General features: G+C 40.6%; 1 protein-coding gene across 1 annotated transcript in view; it reads left to right on the top strand.

Moving 5' to 3' along the window:
* VIPR2 (vasoactive intestinal peptide receptor 2) overlaps positions 1–21,673 on the top strand; it is a 100,536-nt gene that overhangs the window by 27,673 nt on the left and 51,190 nt on the right. Inside the window, exons 3-4 of the mRNA XM_026652146.1 lie at positions 3,873–3,980; positions 7,897–7,994. Of these exons, the coding sequence (XP_026507931.1) occupies positions 3,873–3,980; positions 7,897–7,994 (206 nt within the window). The remainder of the gene's footprint in view (positions 1–3,872; positions 3,981–7,896; positions 7,995–21,673) is intronic.

Raw genomic sequence — 21,673 nt, 5'->3', positions numbered from 1 at the left:
GTTAATATAATTTTTTATCAAATGTGTTATAGAAATCATTATCGAAATTTTTCATTTACCAAAAACCAGCTTTCGAACTTCTTGTTCTAAACATCTCAGTCAGGTTTAACTCTCACAAACTACACCACAGGAAAAGACACATGCTTCTGGTAGTAAGACATATTGTGTCTGCATTTGTGTTAATTCTGACTAGCCTTTTACAGTTTAGCGACCAAGTCCTGATTCCATTGACATCAGTAGCAAAACTCCCACTGACTTCAGTGTTTGGATCTGTGTGATTGTTTCTGTCAGACATTTTCTGTAAATAAAGTTTTGAACCTGAGATTTATTTTTTACACTGAAGATCCAGAATGATCCCTCAGTCCATATTGTCTGAACCACTTTAAGTGCAGCCCAGACTACAGCCACAATAACACCGTGGCATGTTTAAGAACTGAGACATTGTGAAGGCTCCTAAAGAATTTGCAAATCACGTTGGCAGATCTGAGGGTATAATGATATGGATTTGACTGAGTGTTCTGCTGGAAAAATCATTGTAGCCATCAGCTCTTTGTGGGGGGGGGGTGGGATGTACGCACACATTTTCATGACACATTTCAGCTCATTGTTATTGGTCTTATCCACCCAGGGATGGAGCATGTGGGAAAGCTTTGTACCTTCCCCAGATGTGGAGTTCCTTAGGTGCAGCAAAACAGGGCTTCCTTCTGGCACCTTACAAAGTGTGCAGGAGTCCTTCCTCAAATGCTCTGCGCCTGTAATGGTGTAATGATTGGCAGTTCCAGCAGCTAAGCGTGGGTGTGATCAAGCTGCTTGCTTGTAAACAGGAGAGACTCTTCCCTGCGCCTCTGTCTATGCTCAGTGTGGGGTTTGTAAACCCCATTACAGGTGTAGAGAATTTGAGGCAGGACTCCTGCAGGAGTTACTCTGGAGTTTAACAGTGTAACTGAGAGCAGAATTTGTCCCATAATCACCATGGGGTTAGTTTACCTCCAACTTTCATTTTCCTCTCTAAACCCAATTCACTGCCTTAAATGTTCATGACCATGAATATGGTAACTAATGTCTATATGGCATTAGGGTGCTTGTGTATTATGGTTCTATTACAAATGGTTTTGGTTTATGTCTTGTCCTAAAACTTTTTGAGCTCAGAAAACATGAACCCACAATTTTTCTAAGGGCTAGATTGTGCCAACCTTACTTACATTGAGTCGTACCTTTCTCCTTGTGTGGCCAGTTGAAATCAATGGCTAGCGAAGTGAGGTACTACTTACAAAGTGAGGTACTGCTCAATGTGGTTAACAAGCTAGCTCAAGATTTATAGCACCTTGATGGTTTAATCTAAATATACAACTTGTAAAATATTAAAATATTACTTTTCCAACTTCAGTTTGCCAGATTTTGAAGGTAGAATCTCATAGTACTGTTTCTGTTGTAGTCCATCTAGTCAGTGAAACAGACAGAATTAACTTTGTTCTATTACCATGATTTCTACAGCATAGAAGAAAAAAACTGTAAAGTTTTCTGTCTGCAGTTATTTATAAAACATTTTATTTCTTAGGCAGTAACATAGTATTACTCTCAGAACTCTTATCCCTTAATAGTCAAACCAGTTTCTGGAATTTTAAACTATGTCACTCCAGTTAATGTCAATGAGAGACACATATTTTATAATCCCCAACAGTGTAGAGGAAATATTGTTTACTGACTAGATCTGGGGACTGAGTGTCAGGACTTCTGTTTATATTTTCTGTTCTACCAGGAAGTCACATACCCTGTCTCTGACTGTTTTCTCCTGCTGCCAATGAGTATGGTAATGCCTAGCTATTTCACACGGGCGATGCCGAAGTCTCATTATTTTATTTATAAAATGTTTTGAGATCCTCTGTTTTAGTTAAAAGCCCTACATGTATTATGATGATGTATCGCCTACTACTGGGTTCAATATAAAATGAATATGAAACACAGCTTTCTTGCTCAAGGTGGACTAACCAGACAGCAGATCACTTTAGGGAGCCACCAGCCCCACCAGCTCCTTTTACTTCTTTAAAGAAATGCCAAGAAATCGCTTTGAAGCTCTCTTTTAATACAGCTCTTCCATTTTTTGTAAAGCTCTTCCACTCCAGTGCTGACTTGGCCTCACAATGTAAAGCAATGTAGGTTGGCTATAGCAGAAGATTTTGGAATGCACAGGTGCTGGAACTAGGAGTGCTGAGGGTGCTGCTGCACCCCCTGGCTTGAAGTGGTTTCTATCATATCCAGGGTTCACAGTTTGGTTCAATAGCTCTCAGCACCCCCACTATGCAAATTATTCCCAGCACCCCTGTTGAAATGTATATTGTGTCATTTTGTATTGTAGATTTATCAAATAGAAAATTACTAAATGTATCCTTTTGTACCACAGATCTGCTCACAATCTCTTCATTAAATAAAAAATAATGTTGGAACACTGATGTTCTCTTGTGTTGATGGTGTTATCTCCAAATGAGTAAAACCAGTGACAGGTAGCACAGCTGACAAGTTTAAAAAAAGATGGCGGTTAGCCTTTGATGTGTCATGGTGAAATGAAATGGATAAAATAATTATTTTCTACTGATCCCATTTTTCTTTTTGATATTTTTTTCTAGAATTTAAAAAGTGTAACACCACTGACACACATTAAATCTACAGTGTGTCTTTAAGACCATCAACGTTTTAGCAGAGCAATCCTAAAATGTGAGCAGTTTCTGAATCAGCTTGACCTTTTATGCTCTCTGCTGAAAGGAACGAATTTTCCATCATCCTTTACCGAAAGATGTAAAAAGTATTGAGTAAGATAGGGGTGGGGTTTTTTTAACGCTCTCTCTATTACATTTACTGTACATTTAATTTGCAGATAGTCTATTGTTTCTGCCAGTTGTTGGCAACAGAATATACTTCTTTTTTTTTTATGTTTTATCGATGTAACTGCCCAGAATCTTGCACATACACCAATGGATGTTTTTATAATCCTGATAAAAATAATGTTTAATTATTTCAGCTGTTTACTTGGGCTCTGACCCTGCAAGAAATTGTGTGCATGTTTAGCTCTATGCACTATGATTAGTTCCACTGAATATTCATAGGGCTTGATCCAGTGCCCAATATGGTCATTAGAAGGACAAGGCATTGGATTGTGCCACATTCCATAAAGTTCAGCACACCCATACGTCTTTGCAGGATCAGGGTCTAGTACTTTATCTGTCATTCTGAAAGTTAGAATCAAATGCCCTGGCAATGCATCTGTGAGAGGAGGAGTTCTTTGCCCAAAACCCATTTTTTTTTGGTAAGGAAAGTTGATTTTGTAACTCCTGAACACTGCTTTGAAAATACATTAATCAGAACAGACTCAAATAATTCATTATCCTATTGCTTAGTGCAATCAATTCCTTTTTTGGATGTCGTATGTATTGCTAAAGACGCACCCATCCTATTTAGCTTTAATTAAGCAAATGTTAATGGAATTCTAAAATTTAGTGTTGCTACTAATACATATGAACCCTCAGAAATTACTCATTAATCTTTGTTATCTTCATTACCTACAAATGATTCCTTCAGGATGATCACATCAAGATGACATTATTTGTGTGGTAGACTTCATAAACAAATGCATTTCCAGAACAAGGGCACTGATTTGCAAAGTAACTAGCTAATCAGTGGGCTCTTATTTTAAAATCTTTTACCATTCTCCTAGTAAATATTGTTTTAGCAATTTTCCTTAAAGGGCCAAATCCTTCTTTAATTACTCCTGCAAAACTCCCATTGGTTTAAGTAGGAATAAGATGACCAAGATCTATTTCCAGATGTTTATTTCACTTTGATGGATTCAGGTCTGCAACTTTCATTTTCATTTACAGGATGCGTTGGAGTTTGGGATAACATTACTTGCTGGCGCCCTGCTGAAATTGGAGAGACTGTCAGTGTCCCTTGTCCAAAAGTATTTAGCCACCTTTTCAGCAAACCAGGTATTTGTTTTAAGTTATTTTATGTAACTAAAGTGGCCTTTTTTTTTTTTTTTTTTAAAGAAAAACCTCACGCACTGCAAGGTTCACCTGAAACCATTCAGTTGGGTGAAATCTATTCTGTCTCTATGGCAAATTTGCTCATGTACAGTAAATTGTAAAAGCATGTATTTGGAGTTTAGGATATTGTCTTATTTTTAGAGAGAGAAGAGTGAGCCTTCTCAGTGGTGCCAATTAGAAAGTATGAGATGCCATCATGAAAGCACTAAATGAATTGTGCCAATTACCCAAATGCTATTCAGATTTCAGTCGATGTTCACATACATTGACACTAATCAAACCTGAGGGCCCTGCTGTGTTTGACCTGACTACATCAGTCATGATTGCCACCTAGATGCAGCTCTTTTAGAAGCTAGTCACTGCCTCTGTGCCTATGGGCAGTTCCCATTTGTTTGTGGGAAGAGGTCCCCTATCCTCTGGTGATGAGCACTTAAAAATGCATGCAACAATGCTACATAATTTAGAAAAATTAACACTGGTGGGAATTACATGGGATTATAATCACCTTCATGTTGTTTTTTACCACAACCTGAAAGACCCAGCTTAATCTCTTAGCCAGGTTGCTAGGGGGCCTAGTTTAGCTGGTAATATCCAGTATCACATCTATCCAGGGTGCTTTAATTCTGCAGCACATCTGGTCAGTGCAATTTATAATATTACATAATGCTTACATTTAGATGGTCACATGTAGATCTCAAAGTGTTTTGCAAGTTGGGTAAGTATTATTTTCCCGGTAAGGAACCTGTGGCATGAAGAAGTTATATAACTGGCCCAAGTTTACATTGTAAATCACAGAGTCAGGAATGGAACCCAGGTCTTAGTGTCTTAATTTGGTGATCTAGTCACTGGACCGTATTAGCCAGTATTAGGCTTTAGAGAACGGCAGAATCAGCGAGGAAATAGGTCTGTGTCTCTTTGTAAAAGGGGTCAAAAAACGGGTCAAAAACCAGATCTTCGCACAGTATTTCAGTGGTGTAACCTCAGCTGTTGGTGGCTCATGGACATGCTACTTGGCAGGAAATATGAAAGTGGGTTGTAATCTACCTGTGGGGAAAAGATTATTTTCATACAGCATATCTCTGTAACTGTAAGCTTTTCTGTTGGATATCAAGAACTTCTGAGAGGATATCATTTTCAGGGCTGCCCAGAGGATTCAGGGGGCCTGGGGCAAAGCAATTTCAGGGGCCCCTTCCATAAAAAAAAGTTGGAATACTATAGAATACTGTATTCTCTTGGGGGGCCCCTGTAGGGCCTGGGGCAAATTGCCCCACTTGCCCCCCCTCCCTCCGCCCCGGGGCGGCCCTGATCATTGTACCAAAATTCCACAACCCTGAAAATAGCTTTTCAATGGCTTCCATTGCGGCTCTTCCAAGAAAACACTTGTAGTAGGAAAACCTAATCTATCTGGCACCTGTCCATGGGATTGAGGAGCAGAGATGGGTCATCAGTTGCACAAACGAAGTATAAATTAGAATAAGCATAAATTTAGAATTCCGAGAAGGGGGCAATTTCTTCTAGCACAGCCACGTTCATAGTGCTAAGCAACAGTTATAATATTTCCGAGTAGCAGCCGTGTTAGTCTGTATCCGCAAAAAGAACAGGAGGACTTGTGGCATCTTAGAGACTAACAAATTTATTTGAGCATAAGCTTTCATGGGCTATAGCCTACTTCATCGGATGCATGTAGTGGAAAATACAGTTATAATATTGTTCCTTACCCAAACTCACAAAAGGAAACAAAGAGTTCTAGAATGTGTAAAAGGTGATCAAGATCATCTAGCTCAAATCTATCATTCAGACAAATCCAGTTGACGGGAAATGGGAAATCATTTGGTATACTACATATACACTGTAATGCTTTTCTCCATCCGTGAAATGCACCCTCTTTTTTGAGTGACTATTGCTCAACAGCTCACAGCAACACTATACAAAACAACACTGAGTAAAGAAAATACTGTATACAATTGAAACTAGAGGCTGAATTTAAGGGGTCAGAATGTAATTTCCTTAACATGAATTTGGACAAGTCACTGTAACACCTCTACTTTTGCAAAAAGTGCCATGAGATCTTTAATCACTACAGTTGCTCCGGACCTCTATTTTGAATTTTTTCCCCTAAAAGATGGCACTTCACATGACACAGGGCCTCCTAAAACTGATCGGAGTTGTAAAAGAAAGCCTGTCCTCACAAAATTCCTGCTCAGTGTTCCAGACTCAGAAGTTGAGATAAGGTCCCAAAAGCCTGTATGCTTATCTGAATTGGACCTCACCTCTCCTGTCTGAACCTATGTAATGTATTGCATCATGAATAATGTGCATGCATCTTATATGAATAACTTTAACTTCTTAGTTGGTAAGTCTCCCCCATGTGCTATTGACCATATTGCTTCAGAGTGTGGGCTCCTAGTTTATCACAGATAAGAGGGCCACTTTGACAACTTTATAGTTGACAGGGACCAGATGTCCTTTCATGCTTAAATTCATAGTATCATAGAATCATAGAAGATTAGAGTTGGAAGAGACCTCAGGAGGTCATCTAATACAACCTCCTGCTCAAAGCAGGACCAACCCCAACTAAATCATGCCAGCCAGGGCTTTGTCAAGCCAGGCCTTAAAAACCTCTAAGGATGGAGATTCCACCACCTCCTTAGGTTCACCACCCTCCTAGTGAAATAATGTTTCCTAATATCCAACCTAGACCTCCCCCATTGCAACTTGAGACCATTGCTCTTTGTTCTGTCATCTGACACCACTGAAAACAGCCGAGCTCCATCCCCTTTGGAACCCCCCTTCAGGTAGTTGAAGGCTGCTATAATCTCCCCCCCCCCCCCCCCCCTCCTACACACAGACTAAATAACCCCTGTTCCCTCAGCCTCTCCTCATAAGTCATGTGCTTCAGCCCCCTGATAATTTTTGTTGCCCTCCGCTGGACTCTCTCCAGTTTGTCCACATCCTTTCTGTAGTGGGGGACCCAAAACTGGACGCAATACTGCAGATGTGGCCTCACCAGTGCCGAATACAGGGAATAATCACTTCCTTCGATCTGCTGGCAGTGCTCATACGAATGCAGCCCAATATGCCGTTCGCTTTCTTGGCAACAAGGGCACGCTGTTGACTCACAGTTAAAACAAAAGGATTTCCCTTGGTCCCCCCCCATTGAATTATGGGTGTGGAGGATGGATGGAAGGCCCTAAAGTTTGCCTGTATTGTGGCATTTTCCCTCCTCCCTGCATCTGTACACATAATTTGAGAGGGCCTTTAAAATGCATTACATGCTAAATCAGAATTTGTTATAATCCAGATGCATGTTCATCTGTCTATGTAGACATTCACCACTGTCTACATCCAAGCACTTCAATAACTTTTCAGTAGAACACTTAATATCATCTGCTCAGAAGATCTTAAATAATAGTTTAGAGTAATCAAGGTTTGTACAGAGCCATTTTCATTCAAATTACTTGTCCATCAAACCAGCTTAACTACAAATAATTCTCCAAAAGTGGAAGATAATAAACTCCCTTCAGAGTAATTTTAACAAAACTACAAAATCTTTCAGGCTGTTTCTGTGAAACACTCCGTGATTGAAAGTAGGAGGCATGGCATTGCAATTTTGTATGTGTGTTTCTTTAGCATAGCAAAGATATTTGGTATGACTCAGAACCAAGAATAAATGTTAAAACAATAAGTGCACATGAATGGAAATATGTGGGATTGCTTAATGACAGTGCTGGGGCACAAAAGCAAATTAATGGAGTAGTTTCACAAGAAGGCACAATTTTTATGAAGCTTGGCTTTAAGGCCTGTTGGTTAGGAAACTTTTAAATCTATGTGGAATAAATTTGTGAATTTTATTTTACAGGAAATATTAGCAAAAATTGTACAAGTGACGGATGGTCAGAGATATTTCCAGATTACATAAGCGCTTGTGGTTATCATGACAATGGTGATGATAGTAAGGTAAGAAAAACAATTATTCTGTTCGTTCAGATGCAGATGTTCAAAAGAGTTTCATAGATTCCAAGGCCAGAAGGAACCATTGTGATCATCTAGTGAGGTCTGACCTCCTGTATAACAAATACCATAGAGCTTCCCCAAAATAATACCTCAAGCATATCTTTTAGAAAAACATCCCAATCTTGATTTTAAAATTGTCAGTGATGGAGAATCCAGCACAATCCTTGGTTAACTGTTCCAATGGTTAATTATATTCACCATTAAAAATGTACAACTTATTTCCAGTCTGAAATTATCTAGCTTGAACTTCCAACCATTGGATTGTGTTATACCTTTATCTGCTTGAAACTGTAGGGCCAAATTCTGCTCCCAAATACATGCATATTACTCTGAAATCTACAGGAATTGTGTACACGTTTGAGGGTACAGATCATCTTTTATTTGAGTTGAAATTCTCATCTAAGCTAAAGGTATGTCTACACTTTGAGCTGGGGGTCTGATTCCCAGAAAACATACTTGTGCTAGCTCAATGAAAAATAGAATGTAGCCATGACTGCACAAGCTGTGGGAGGGGCTAGGCCCCGGGTACATACCTGTATGAGACCCTAAGCATGTAGTCAGGGCCTATCCCACCACTGTGACTACACTCGATTTTTAGCATGCTAGCTTGATGAGAGGTAGTGCAAGAATGTCTTCTTGAGCTGGGAATCACACCTCCAACTGGAAGTGTAGACATACCCTAACAGCAGAGGTGTAGGGTTCATAAACTATAATGCTCAAAAACTCATGATTATTTTTATTATCATCATTATTATTTATTATTTGTATTACTGTAATTCCTAGTAGCCCCAGTTGTGGATCAGGACCCAGTGATGATGCCATTATCAGTGACTACTATAAGATTTCTGCTACTGTTGCATACTACTAACATTTTAAGCATTTGTGTATTTATAATACATACTAATTTTCCTTCAGTTTAATATGATTGTATACATTATTTAAACTGTACAGTACATTTAAATACATAGAATGAACATTTAGCTCTATTGTCTTCATTGGAATTACTCCAGATTTACATCAGTTTATAATGTACATCAGAGTGTGGACCAAAGGCTGTCAGGTATAGAATAAATGATCCTAGCAAGTGTAAAAATGTAATCCTCTCAGTTTGCCTCTACCATTTCTTGCCCTTATGTGTCTTTTGAGGAGAGCTACCAGGTCTTCCTGAATGACCTGCAGATTAGAACAATTAGATAACATTGAAATTTTTTAACAAGAAAAGGGAACACATTTTTCATAATCTTTGTTTATTTGTGAGAAATGTTCCTGTTTTTCTAGTAGTTCTGTAGTATCACACCAGAGCAAGACTTCACTTGCAAATGCAGGATTCCACCATCAGTCAAATTCCCATTCGCACATGGAGAGATGGGCTCCTCCTATGTACCTCCCAGGCGATGATAAAGTTGATGCCTATTCTTCAAGAAGGAATATCTCCCACTTCTTCCAGGTGCTTAATGACTTTGGTGGTGGGCACTAAAGAAATCTGTAAGATAGACAGATACCCACTTTGACTCAGCTGTCACTGCCAGCAGTTTGCTCCTTCCTGCCAGGATTGCCAGCAACACATGCCGTCAACTGTAGGCATGTCTGATATGCATGTTATCACTCATTGCCCTGTCTGCCAGATCTGATGAAATCCAAGCTAAAGATGTCATAGTCAGTGTCTAAGTGGTGGAGCTAGTCAGGGTGAAATAGGTTGAAGGAGTCAATGAATAGCCTGATCCTCAAAAGAGTGCATGAAATTTCCAGCTGACCTCTTTCAGGACCCTGTCCAGAGCAGCAGGCCTGTTATCCCAGCCTATGCCCATTCCCTCCTCCCCATCACCGTGTGTGTGCTTACACACACACACAATGAGTGCCAGAAACTCCCTCCTGATCTTTTTCCTGTCCCATTTCATGTGTTGTAACAGAGAACCAAACTTATTGTAAATATTATTAACTTGAGTTTCCTTCAAAATAATATAGGGATTCTAGATTCTTTTTAGACACTAAAAGAAAGAAAACAATGCCACTCCGTATACATATATGTGTTAACAGTAATCACTGTGCTCCATGAAAATACAATGTGTTTGGAAAACTATAATTAGTTCACTTCTGCTCTTTCTCAATTAGGACTCTGTCAAAACCCAGCGAGTACGTAACAGTTCCACATCTCACATATGCACATAGCTGCAATCTGTAGTCTCCACGTTTTTTTCCATTTTAAAGAACTTATTTTATTAGTTTATGTATATGAAAAGTTTTGCAAATATCATGAATTAGTGTGACTTATTAATGCATTAAAAAGTCCAGACATGTAAATAACTAAAAAATAGTTGACAAAGAAATGGACTGGAACATTTTATTCTCCCATTTTGTATGCAGATGGTTATTCTGAGATATTGGAATCCTCTGAATATTTGGAAAATGGAAAGTGCTTTACTGTTTCAGAGAACCATTTTTACAACCACCAAACTATCCTGTACCCAAACATTGTCACCTGAATTGAAAACCAACCAAAGGCCTATAAATAAAAAGGGATACATTGTAACATTCCTGATGGCAGATGAAGGAATTAGTATATGAATAGACCTGTTCTTATTTAACATTGTTGCTAATAATCTGGAGTGAAGAGAGTGAAACTTAAGTTAATTAAATTTGCAAATAATAGTGCAGAAGAAACTAGAGAGGCTGGAAATATGGCCAGAAGTAACCAAATGTGAATCAGCCTGGAATAAGGCAAACAACAATAACACATCTAGGGTAAAATCCACAAGATGGAAGTAGAAAGGAGATACTTAGCAGCCCATTGTTACTACAAGATCTTTTGTGGTGCTACTGCTTTCTAACTGGCTCTGAGCGGATAGTGTATTATGGAAACTGAGATAATGCAAATTTGGGCTGCATTTGAGGTGCCTCTTTCCTTATAGCGCTGGCATGGCTGACCCTGAAATATTGAGTTCAGTTCTGGGCACTTCTTTGCCAGAAAATAAATTGACCATGCCAATGTGACATGACAGAAAATTCCTTCCTGACAAGAAATTGGACAATCTGTTCAATGTTATCTAGTATCAAAAATAAAGTTAAATTTACAAGTTCTGGGTCAGTAGAAAGCAGCTATTTCCTGTGCAAATAGACAGTACATTCAAACAAGAATAGTTGGTTCTTTTAATTCTTAACATTTTATTTTATTTATAGTTTCAAAGTAGAGGAAGAAATATGAAAGTCTCTGTGCTGAGGCCTTGCTTAGAAATTTTGTGTTAGTGCCCACTGCAGGAAAACACATGCTCTGTTCAGAAAAGCACTTAAATATGTACTTCAGTGTCATTGAAGTCAGTGAGACTTAGCTATGTGTTTGAAGTGCTTTCCTGAATCGGGATGCTTCCTTGAAATGAGGCCTCAATACAGAGTTGCAGTACTATCAGAGAGTCACATCCTTAGCTGGTGGAAATCAGCATAGTTTAGCTGGATCTGGTCCTGAGTTTTGGCAAAAAGTGGGAAGAGGACCTGTGATGGAGTGTAACAAAGCCCACACTGGAAAGGAAGGGGTTAAAGAACAATTCTGGGCCCAGGCGGCGCCACCCCACTGTACCTGCAAAGCCTGAACTGGCTGGAGGAGAAGCTTAAAAAGGGGAGCAGAGGAGCTCAGTATTAGGCAGACAGTGGGAGGAAGCTGACCTGCCCTCTGAGCTCCTGGGAAGGAGCACGGCAGGAGCACTTGCTGCTTGAGGCCTGACTATAGCGACCTGTCCAAGCCTACAAAGAAGGACCTGTGACTCTCTAAAGGTTAGAGCCTTTATCATTGTGTGTTAGTACTTTATCTTGTGGGGAGAGAGGGGACTGCTAGGTAGTGATCCAGGGAGGCAGCTGCATAGCACCCTAAGCTGCAGGACTTAGCTGCCTGCCATTGGGCCCTGGGCTGGAGCCTGCTGGAAAGGGTGGGCTTGGGCCTGGGCCCCCATACCAGTCCCCAAAGAGGGACAGCTACAGAACTGTACCCCTTGGTGGGGAATCCCTAGTTGGGGGAAGACACAAGAGTCTGGACCATGAGACCCCAAACAAGGGGGAAGCCCTAAATCCCTTGCTTAATCCTGAAGACTTCCTTGTTATTGGACTCTTCCTATATAGCCTGAGAACGTGAGCTGGCTCAGGGCTGAGTCACTGAAAGGGCACACCATTACAGGGCAGAACGGTAGGGAAGAAAGGGGAATGCCCAGGGGGAAGCAGCTTCACCACTAGGCAGCACAGATGGTAAGTGTTCCCCTTCACAGGGCTCAGTGATGAAATCTTCACATTTCTTTTTCTTTGTACACCAGCAGTGTGTAAAAAGAAAGGAACTGCATTTGCATTGTGTGTCTATTAAGGGTATACATGGTGGTGTAGTGAGGTATTACCACTGGGATTATGGAAACAGGAGGTTTAATGTTTTAGACCAGATTCTGATACCCTCATTCATATTGAATAGCCATTTCCTCTGCAACCAGTACCCTTGAAGATAGTGTTGTTCAGTATGTGCCAGGCTAGTGAAATCTGGTTCTTAATTTGTTGCCTACAGATATAGCAGTTTATCTTTGCTGCTGAATGAGTTTCTCATAGATTCAGTTCATATCGAGTGCAGTTCCGCAGGGATCGGTCCTGGGTCTAGTTCTGTTTAATATTTTCATCAATGATTTAAATAATGGCATAGAGAGTATACTTACAAGGTTTGTGGATGATACCAAACTGGGAGGGGTTGCAAGTGCTTTGGAGGGTAGGATTAAAATTCAAAATGATCTGGACAAACTGGAGAAATGGTATGAAGTAAATATGATAAAATTCAATAAAGACAAATGCAAAGTACTCTATTTAGGATGGAACAATCAGTTGCATACATACAAAATGGGAAATGACTGCCTAGGAAGGAGTACTGTGGAAAGGGATCTGGGGTTTATAGCTAAATATGAGTCAACAGTGTAACACTGTTGCAAAAAAAAAAGCAAACTTCATTCTGGGATGTTGTAAGCAAGACACAAGAAGTAATTCTTCTGCTCTACTCCATGCTGATAAGGACTCAACTGGAGTATTGTATCCAGTTCTGGAGCACCGTATTTCAGGAAAGATGTGAACAAATTGGAGAAAGTCCAGAGGACAAGAAAAAAATGATTAAAGGTCTAGAAAACATGACCTATAAGGAAAGATTGGGAAAATTGCATTTGTTTACTCTGGAGAAGAGAAGACTGAGGAGGGGACATGATAAGTTTTCAAGTACATAAAAAGGTTGTTACAAGGAGGAGGGAGAAAAAATATTCTTGTTAACCTCTCAGAATAGGACAAGAAGCAATGGGCTTAAATTGCAGCAAGGGAGGTTTAGGTTGGACATTAGGAAAAACTTCCTAACTGTCAGGGTAGTTAAGCACTGGAACAAATTGCCTAAGGAAGTTGTGGACTCTTCATCACTGAAGGTTTGTAAGAACAGATTAGACAAACACCTGTCAGGAATGATCTAGTTATTACGTAGTCTTGCCTTGAGTGTAGGGGACTGGACTAGATGACCTCTCGAGGTCCCTTCCAGTTCTACACTTCTATGATTCTGTGATTGTTTATTTCTGTTTCTTTAGCAGTTACTCTCAATTAGGAACAGAGGGTCCTGTGGACCTTTAAGACTAACAGAAGTATTGGGAGCAATTAGGGTGAGAACTATTTTTATGCTCTAGAAGGGGAAAGGCACATTTGCTTTGAAGGGTTATGAATTTGTAGTAAAAACTTAAATGAGAGAGAAGGGATTAGTAAAGAAATACTGAATAGGTATTTAATAAGAAGGTGACAAACTATTCAGGTTATTAATGTTCTGGAACAGAAGGAGTTCATTTAAAAATAAATCACCTAAAGCTTCCATTATATTTCATTGCCAATTTCCCCAAAAGAACAAATTCACTCAGCTTGCTAAGATGTTGGGTGGTTTGATCCAATTCCCATTGAAGTCAGTGGGAGTTTTTGCATTGACTTTAGTGGGAATTAGTTTGGTTCAAATCATTTGAATTAATTATCATCTTATTGTTATCGTACTTAATCAGGAAACTATCAACTTAAACTTTTTAAACTAATGAAAATAAACTTTTCTGATTCAGCATGCTTGAAATAGCCTGGCCTTAATTTTTTTAAATACATCAACAAGGATTCTTCTGCTCTCCTGTCTTTATGTATAAAGGTTGTCTTAGTGAGGGAGAAACTGACTGAGTTAAGCCCTGATCTTGCCATTAGATCTGCTAGCCCAACCCCTGCACCCACACGGAGCCAGGGGTCTGCAATTGTGAATCTGATTGCAGCATGGTGGCCTAACTTGGCCTTACAGGGGAAACAATGAAACTTTCTACCCCCAAACCACTGTTAAATTCACACAGTACCAGACATCACATAATGTTTTATTGCTAACTTCTTTAAGTTACAGAAAACTTTGATCCAGGAATCTTTTCAACAGGAATATGATTTTTAAAGTTGATTATGTTTTTTATTCTATCACATACATCCCAAATAAAATGACCAATGGAATGCCTGGAAAATAATTAAATATGAAAGTACATAGAAAGGGTACAAGAAGTGTGATTAGTTTTCTCTCAGGAGAAACCAAGACATTTGATTATATCTATAATATGAGTTATTTTACAATGATACTTTCTCTTTTGTAAAGAGATTGGAGTAACAATCACATGGTTACATAGCTGGCCAATATTGGTGCACAGCTTGAAGCTTTAGGGCCCTCAGATGCATATAAGCAACTTCATTCATTTGCAGGTTTTTGGCATCTGAGGGCAGAACTTGGCCCTACATATGGAATTTTAAGTTTCAATGTTCATTTTAAAAAAATATATTAAATAAACTGCAATTGTTAAATTTGTTATCTCACTTATTTAGAATGTATGTAACTCAATAGCCATCAAGTTAGGCACATCTAAAAAATGTTCATTACCCAATATACTGAGTACACATAGTTGTAAAATAGAAGCTTTGGTGAGAATGTTTGCTAAAGTATAGTTAAATTAATTAAATTTTTAAAAATATCTTATCTCCTAGAACTGGAAGGGACCTTGAAAGGTTATTGAGTCCAGCCCCCTGCCTTCACTAGCAGGACCAAGTACTGATTTTGCCCCAGATCCCTAAGTGGCCCCCTCCAGGATTGAGCTCACAACCCTGGGTTTAGCAGGCCAATGCTCAAACCACTGAGCTATCCCTCCCCCCTCTCTCCTGACCTACCCGCAATAGTAGCTTTGAAGAAAATACTCTCAACTTGAATCTCCTCTCATTTGCATTGGGTTTACATTGCTGTAACTCTCGAGTTCAGGAGAGTTACTCTTGATTGGCAGCTATGAGATAGGAGAATCAGGCCATGTATGTTGCTAACAGTCAGAGCTTAATTTAAATCTTTATTACAGTATTTAGTTTCTAATCTCCATACAGTATATGAGCTATCAGCCTTCAAGAGTCTCCGAGATTTGGTTCCAGATGCCACCTCAGCCATCCAAGTTTTCATTCCTTTTTTTTTCTCCTTTGGATATTTGTATTGAATTTTTAGTAGGTACAACAGCAATAGGAATAACTGGGCTTGTCAATACTTAAAAATGTGTCAAGGATAGATTGGGATGTGTTAACTAATCTGAATCTTGTCACAACCTTTTTTGTAGTGTGGATGCATTTCAGTATCTTTTATCTAGATTTAATAGGTCGAGGTGTACCCTAGGCTCCCTCTTAGGGTGTTTTACATAGTGCCAAGACTCTGCCATAGGACACAGCACAAGCTGGTCAGTTAAGGTAAAAGGCATTGAAATTCATCTGCATGAATGAAAAAGTCAGTGAGCGACCATACCCTAACCTCAACCCATTTTTCTAGCCTGGGCAAGTCCGCTGTGCCTAAAGATATGTCTGCACTGCAAACCACTGACCGTGGCATGTAGGAGATGTGTAGCTACACGCTGCAATGAAAAGCAGGTTGCATCCACACTGTGGTGTGCAGCTACACATGGCAGTAAAAGGCTCTGGCAGGGGGAGGCAGTGGAGAAAGGTTCTGGCAGCAGGGAGCTGCCCTGGACCCTTTCCCTATTGCCTCCTGTGGCCAGAGCCTTTCCCCACAGCCAGAGTCTTTCATGGTAGCGGGGAAAGCCTCTGGCAGCTCCCTGTGGTGGGGAAAAACTCCAGCAGTGGGGAGAGAGCGGGACACTGCACTGCTATTTCTAGATGGGGGAGGCCCTGCATGGGTGCGTAGAGAACTGGGTCAGGTATATACCCTGAGGGTTCAGGCATCTCTTTACTCTTCTCGCCTGAGCAGTGCCTCACCATCTATGCTGCTATTTATACCACTGCTGGGGGGCATGCTGTGTATGTACTCTACACACTGCTGTGAGGGGAGTGTGCAGTGTAGGCTGACCCTAAGATAAAACAGAGCAGTACATACGAATTATGGGGAGTGGGGCTTGATGTCTATTGGTAGGCCATAAGCAGGTTCCCACACATAGGTAGGAAATTAATGCAAGACATAACACACATTTGAAGTAATATGAATGTTTGGTACCACGGTAACTTACAATGTTATCTTTCCATTTCTGATGCTCTTTGGTTAAGTTACATAAGCAGTAGAAAGACCTGACATAGCTATTCTGAATTTTCAGAGAGGCTGAGCACCCACAGATCCTATTGACATAAGGAAATCAGGCCGAGCATGACTTGTTCAAATAATTCCTTAATGTCACTAAGTGCATTCAGAACATATGTACAGCACTGTTATCTCTGAAATGTATCATTGCTGAGGACTAATGGACTGTTTCTCTCGAGAGTCTAAATTGGACCCTTCCTCCTCAAGAAAATATAATACAGGACTCACTTCTACTGATGCTCTTTATGATTTGAATCATCTGTGCGTCATACTGTATTTATTTACACCACACTCTCTATTTTTTTCATTACTTTTTCCATGAGAAGTGATTAAGGGCCTTCTCCTGTACTCATTAAAGTAAATATAAAAACTCCCATTGACTTCAAATGGAGCAGGACTGGACCCTTAATAAAAACTCTTATTCTGTCTTGCAAAGCAAAGTAGAAATGTAACTTACAAATTGCAAATTCTCCCACACACCGTAGAAAATAGTTGATTTTACTATACACACACATACAATATATTACACACACAAAACTACATTAAAAGAACATGAATTAGATTGCAAAGCCAAGCACTCAAAGTTAAGAAATGCACAAATTAAGGTTGTCTGAGCAACCTTAATTCAGCCCCCGTGTGCATGTGCATTATAATACAATCTTTAATTATGTTATCACATATTATTTCCACAAGACTGCTGCCTCTTTCAGTCCACAGGATGGACCCAGTTCAGTTAATGACTCACTATTGAAAATTTTGTTTTCTCCTCGTTGTTCACCTTATTTACTGCAAACTGTTCAAACCCTGCTTTGAAGACAGAATTATTAATATCCTCTTGGCTTTCCTGTTGCACTCATTACTCTAGTATCCATATGCTTCACAAGCATTAATTCATTTATCTTCCCAACACCCTTGTGAAGCGAGAGGGCATTATCCCAGTTTTAAATATGGGGAGCTGGGGCACAGAGAGATTAAGGTCAAAAGTATCCAGTAGTTTTGGGAGCCAATTTGAGATGCCTAGGACCTGTTTTTTCCAGAGAACTTAACATTATATATCATTTTTATATATTCAAGCACAGCTCTCCTTAATTTCATTTGCCATTGTGAATGCTCTGCACTTCAGCAAATTAGGCCCCAGCGAATCAAGTTGGGAACCCATAAAATGAGGAACACACAAGGAGAAGTAGAAGTAGAGATAAAGCATAACAAAATCAATATATAAAGGATGGAAAAGTGGGAACGTAAATGATAATGAATAGAAGTCACATGTTAAAAAATGTAGGTGACTGTTAAGGCCAAAGGAACCAATGGCCAATGGTGTTAAAGACAATAAGACGACATTTTTTAAACCTGTAGGTATTTTTAAAATTCCCAATAGATGGAATAGGTCCATTGCTAGATGTGGATGGTAAATTATAAATAGTAATGTAGAAAAGACAAAAAGTTCAATAGATATTTCTGTTCTGTATGTGGAATGAAGCAGGGAAATATTCATTCCAGATGTTGTGGATGGAACAGAAGATTTACCATCTGTAACAAAGGAGGATGTGAGGCAGTATCTGCTAAAATTAAATATTTTCAAATCAACAGTCCTGGATAACTTACACACAAGCATCTTAAATGAACTAGCTGAAAAGCTCTCTGCATCAATAATGCTAATTTTTAATATATCTTGGAAAACTTAGGAAATTTCCAAGACCTGGAGGACTGCCAGTGTAATTCCAATATTTTAAAAGGGATGACCCAAGGAAGTATAGACTGTTTAGCTTCATGTTAATCCTGGGGGAAATAATGGATCGGTTAATTTGGGACTCTCAGTAAAGTGTTGGAGACTAAAAATATAATTCATGCCCGTGAGCTTGGTTTCCTGGAAGTTAGCTCTTGTCAAACATACCTGTTGTCTTTTTTTGACAGGATTGCAAGTCTGGTTGATAAAGTTAACTGTGTTGATATAGTGTACTTGGATTTCTCCAAGGCATTTGATCTAATACTACATGAAATTCTGATTTTAAAATATGTATTGTATGGAATTAATTAACTTTTGAGTGCTTAACTTTGTGACCTTAGTAATATTAGTTTAACTGACTTTTTTGTGTAATTTCCTAGATTTTTAGGAAAGCAAACTGAAAAAAAACAAAAATCCAACTGTGTGGCATCATATTGACATCCACATGGTTCATCAGTGGAGTTGGAAACTTTAGATTCACCACATTGACTTCTTGAGCTAACAAACTAACTGATAGCAATAGTAAGTTATCATCCTCTATGAGGACAAGTACGAGAAGGAGATAAAACACAGTTTGCTAGTGGATGTCACACATATTTGTTGGCCTCAGAGGAATAGTGAAACTCAGGAACTTTGGGGTCCATTCCATGCTCTGCCCATTTACTCCCAAGCTCGACTCTTCTGTCTCATCCACTCCAACCTGTCTCAGTCCTGTCTCTTTCCCACCCTGGCTCCTGATTTCAGTCAATTCTTTTTCTCTGCCCAGTCCCAGTCTCCTCTCAGGTTTCTCATTCCAGTTTCCTTCATAGCCAGGTGCAGTTCCCCATTCCCAGCTCCTTATCCAACTTGTTCCCAATCCTAGTTCCCCTCCCTGGGCTCCTCATCCAAATTCAATCTTCCACACCACCCTCTCCCTTGTCCCCATCTCTCGGCCACACAGTCCCAGTTCTCCTCCCACACTTCAGCCCCCTGTCAGATGTGTCTATCCTCTCCCATATCCTTGTTTACCTGCACTGGTTCCTAGTCCCAATCTCCTTGTCCAGTCTCCCTTCCTCCCCCATGTCATCATCTGAGCAGTCTCACCAACGAACTGTCTCCCAGTCATCCTCCACATTTCCCTCACTGGCTTCCAGTCCAATTCTGCTTGCCCAACCAGTTCCAGCATCTCTCCCTCCCCCGCCCCCGCCATCCCAGTCCCAGCCTCAGCATTTGCCACCACTCCCCTTGCTCCCTGTCCTAGTCTCCTTGCCCTGTCAGTCCCAATCTCCTTACTCAGCCAGTCACAGTTTCTCTCTCTCTCTCTCTCTCTCTCTCTTTACACGCCAGTCTCACCAGACTCCTTGCCCCAATCCACTCCTTCCCTCTCCAGCCCGGTCTGGCTTTTGTCCCCGCTGCATTTGAATCAGACATCCTCCTCCTCCTCCACATTGCCTGAGAGCCAGAAGGCGGTCACTGATAGCCCAGGAGATAAAGGCTCTTTGCTCTCAGCTCCAATGCCCAGCCTTGCCCTGGTCAAAAGGAGGTGGAAACAACTATTACAAGGAAAGTCCATCTTGGCTAGTGCAACCCTGCTGGGGTGAGCTTACTCAGTTACTCTGGGGGACAGTGCATGCACAGTCTGGTCAGCACCAGAAGCTCTGAGAGGCTTGAGCATGCTCATGGAGGATGAAATCTTCAGATAGCTTAGCTGTTAAACTGTAGCAAGTCTGTACTGTGCATGTGCAAACTGCAGTTTTTCAAAGACTTATAACTAAGGCTAAGATTTAGTCATGGGCAGAACATGGGCAATAAACAAAAATTGACGGCCCCATGACCTGTCCATGACTTGTACTATATACCCCTAACTAAATTTTTGGTGTTCTGGGGGGCTCCGGGAGCGCAGCTGCTGCTCTGGAGAGGGGCTCTGGGGCACCCGCTAGTGCTGGGAGGGGGCTCCAGGGTACCTGCTGGTGCTGGGGGGGGGGGGAGAGGCAGCACAGGATCGCCGCCGTCGGTGCTGGCAGGGAGCAGCACGGGACCACACATCCTCTTCAGTGAAGGTGGATGCAAATGGCCTTATCTTCCTTAAGTGCTCCTTTTAGCACCTGAATTGTCCAGTGGCCCCAGTTTGTTTGGCAAGCTTCCTGCTTTTGATGTACTTAACACCATTTTTGCTGTTAGTTTTTGTGTTTTTTGCTAGCTTCTCTTCAAATTCTTTTTTGGCCTGCCTAATTATACTTTTACACTTGACTTACCAGAGTTTATGCTCCTTTCTGTTTTCCTCACTTGGATTTGACTTCCAATTTTTAAAGGATGCCTTTTGTCTCTCATCACCTCTTTTACTCCGTTTAGCCGTGGTGGCACATTTTTGGTCCTCTTGCAGTTTAGTTTATTTGGGATATACATTTAATTTGAGCCTCAATTATGGTGGGTTTTTTTTAAAGTTTCTATGCAGCTTTCAGGCATTTCACTCTTGTACCTGTTCCTTTTAATTTCCATTTAACTAGCTTCCTCAATGTTATGTAGTTTCCCTTTTTGAAGTTAAATGCTACTGTGGTGGGTTTCTTTGGTATTTTCTCGAATCATAGAATCATAGAAGATTAGGGTTGGAAGAGACCTCAGGAGGATCTAGTCTAATCCCCTGCTCAAAGCAGGACCAACCCCAACTAAATCATCCCAGCCAAGACTTTGTCAAGCCGGGCCTTAAAAACCTCTAAGAATGGAGATTCCATCACCTCCCTAGGTAACCCATTCCAGTGTTTCACCACCCTCCTAGTGAAACAGTTTTTCTTAATATCCAACCTAGACCTCTCCCACTGCAACTTGAGACCATTGCTCCTTGTTCTGTGATCTGCCACCACTGCGAACAGCTTAGCTCCATCCTCTTTGGAACCCCTCTTCAGCTAGTTGAAGGCTGCTATCAAATCCCTCCTCACTCTTCTCTTCTGCAGACTAAAGAAGCCCAGTCCCCTCAGCTTTTCCTCATAAGCCATGTGCCCCAACCCTTATTTTCGTTGCCCTCATTTTCGTTGCCCTCCGCTGGACTCTCATCAATTTGTCCACATCCTTTCTGTAGTGGGGAGCCCAAAACTGGACGCAATACTGCAGATGTGGCCTCACCAGTACCAAATAGAGGGAATAATCACTTCCCTCGATCTGCTGGCAATGCTCCTAGTAATGCTGCCCAATATGCCATTAGCCTTCCTGGCAACAAGGGCACACTGTTGACTCATATCCAGTTTCTCATCCACTGTAATCCCCAGGTCCTTTTCTGCAGAACTTCCACTTAGCCAGTTGGTCCCCAGCCCGTAGCAG

Source organism: Terrapene carolina, unplaced genomic scaffold (genome assembly GCF_002925995.2).
Source record: "Terrapene carolina triunguis isolate 2854851 unplaced genomic scaffold, T_m_triunguis-2.0 Scaffold111, whole genome shotgun sequence".
Classification (NCBI taxonomy): Eukaryota; Metazoa; Chordata; order Testudines; family Emydidae; genus Terrapene; species Terrapene triunguis.
The sequence above is the reverse complement of the archived record's forward strand: the minus strand, read 5'-3'. Positions and strand labels throughout refer to the sequence as shown.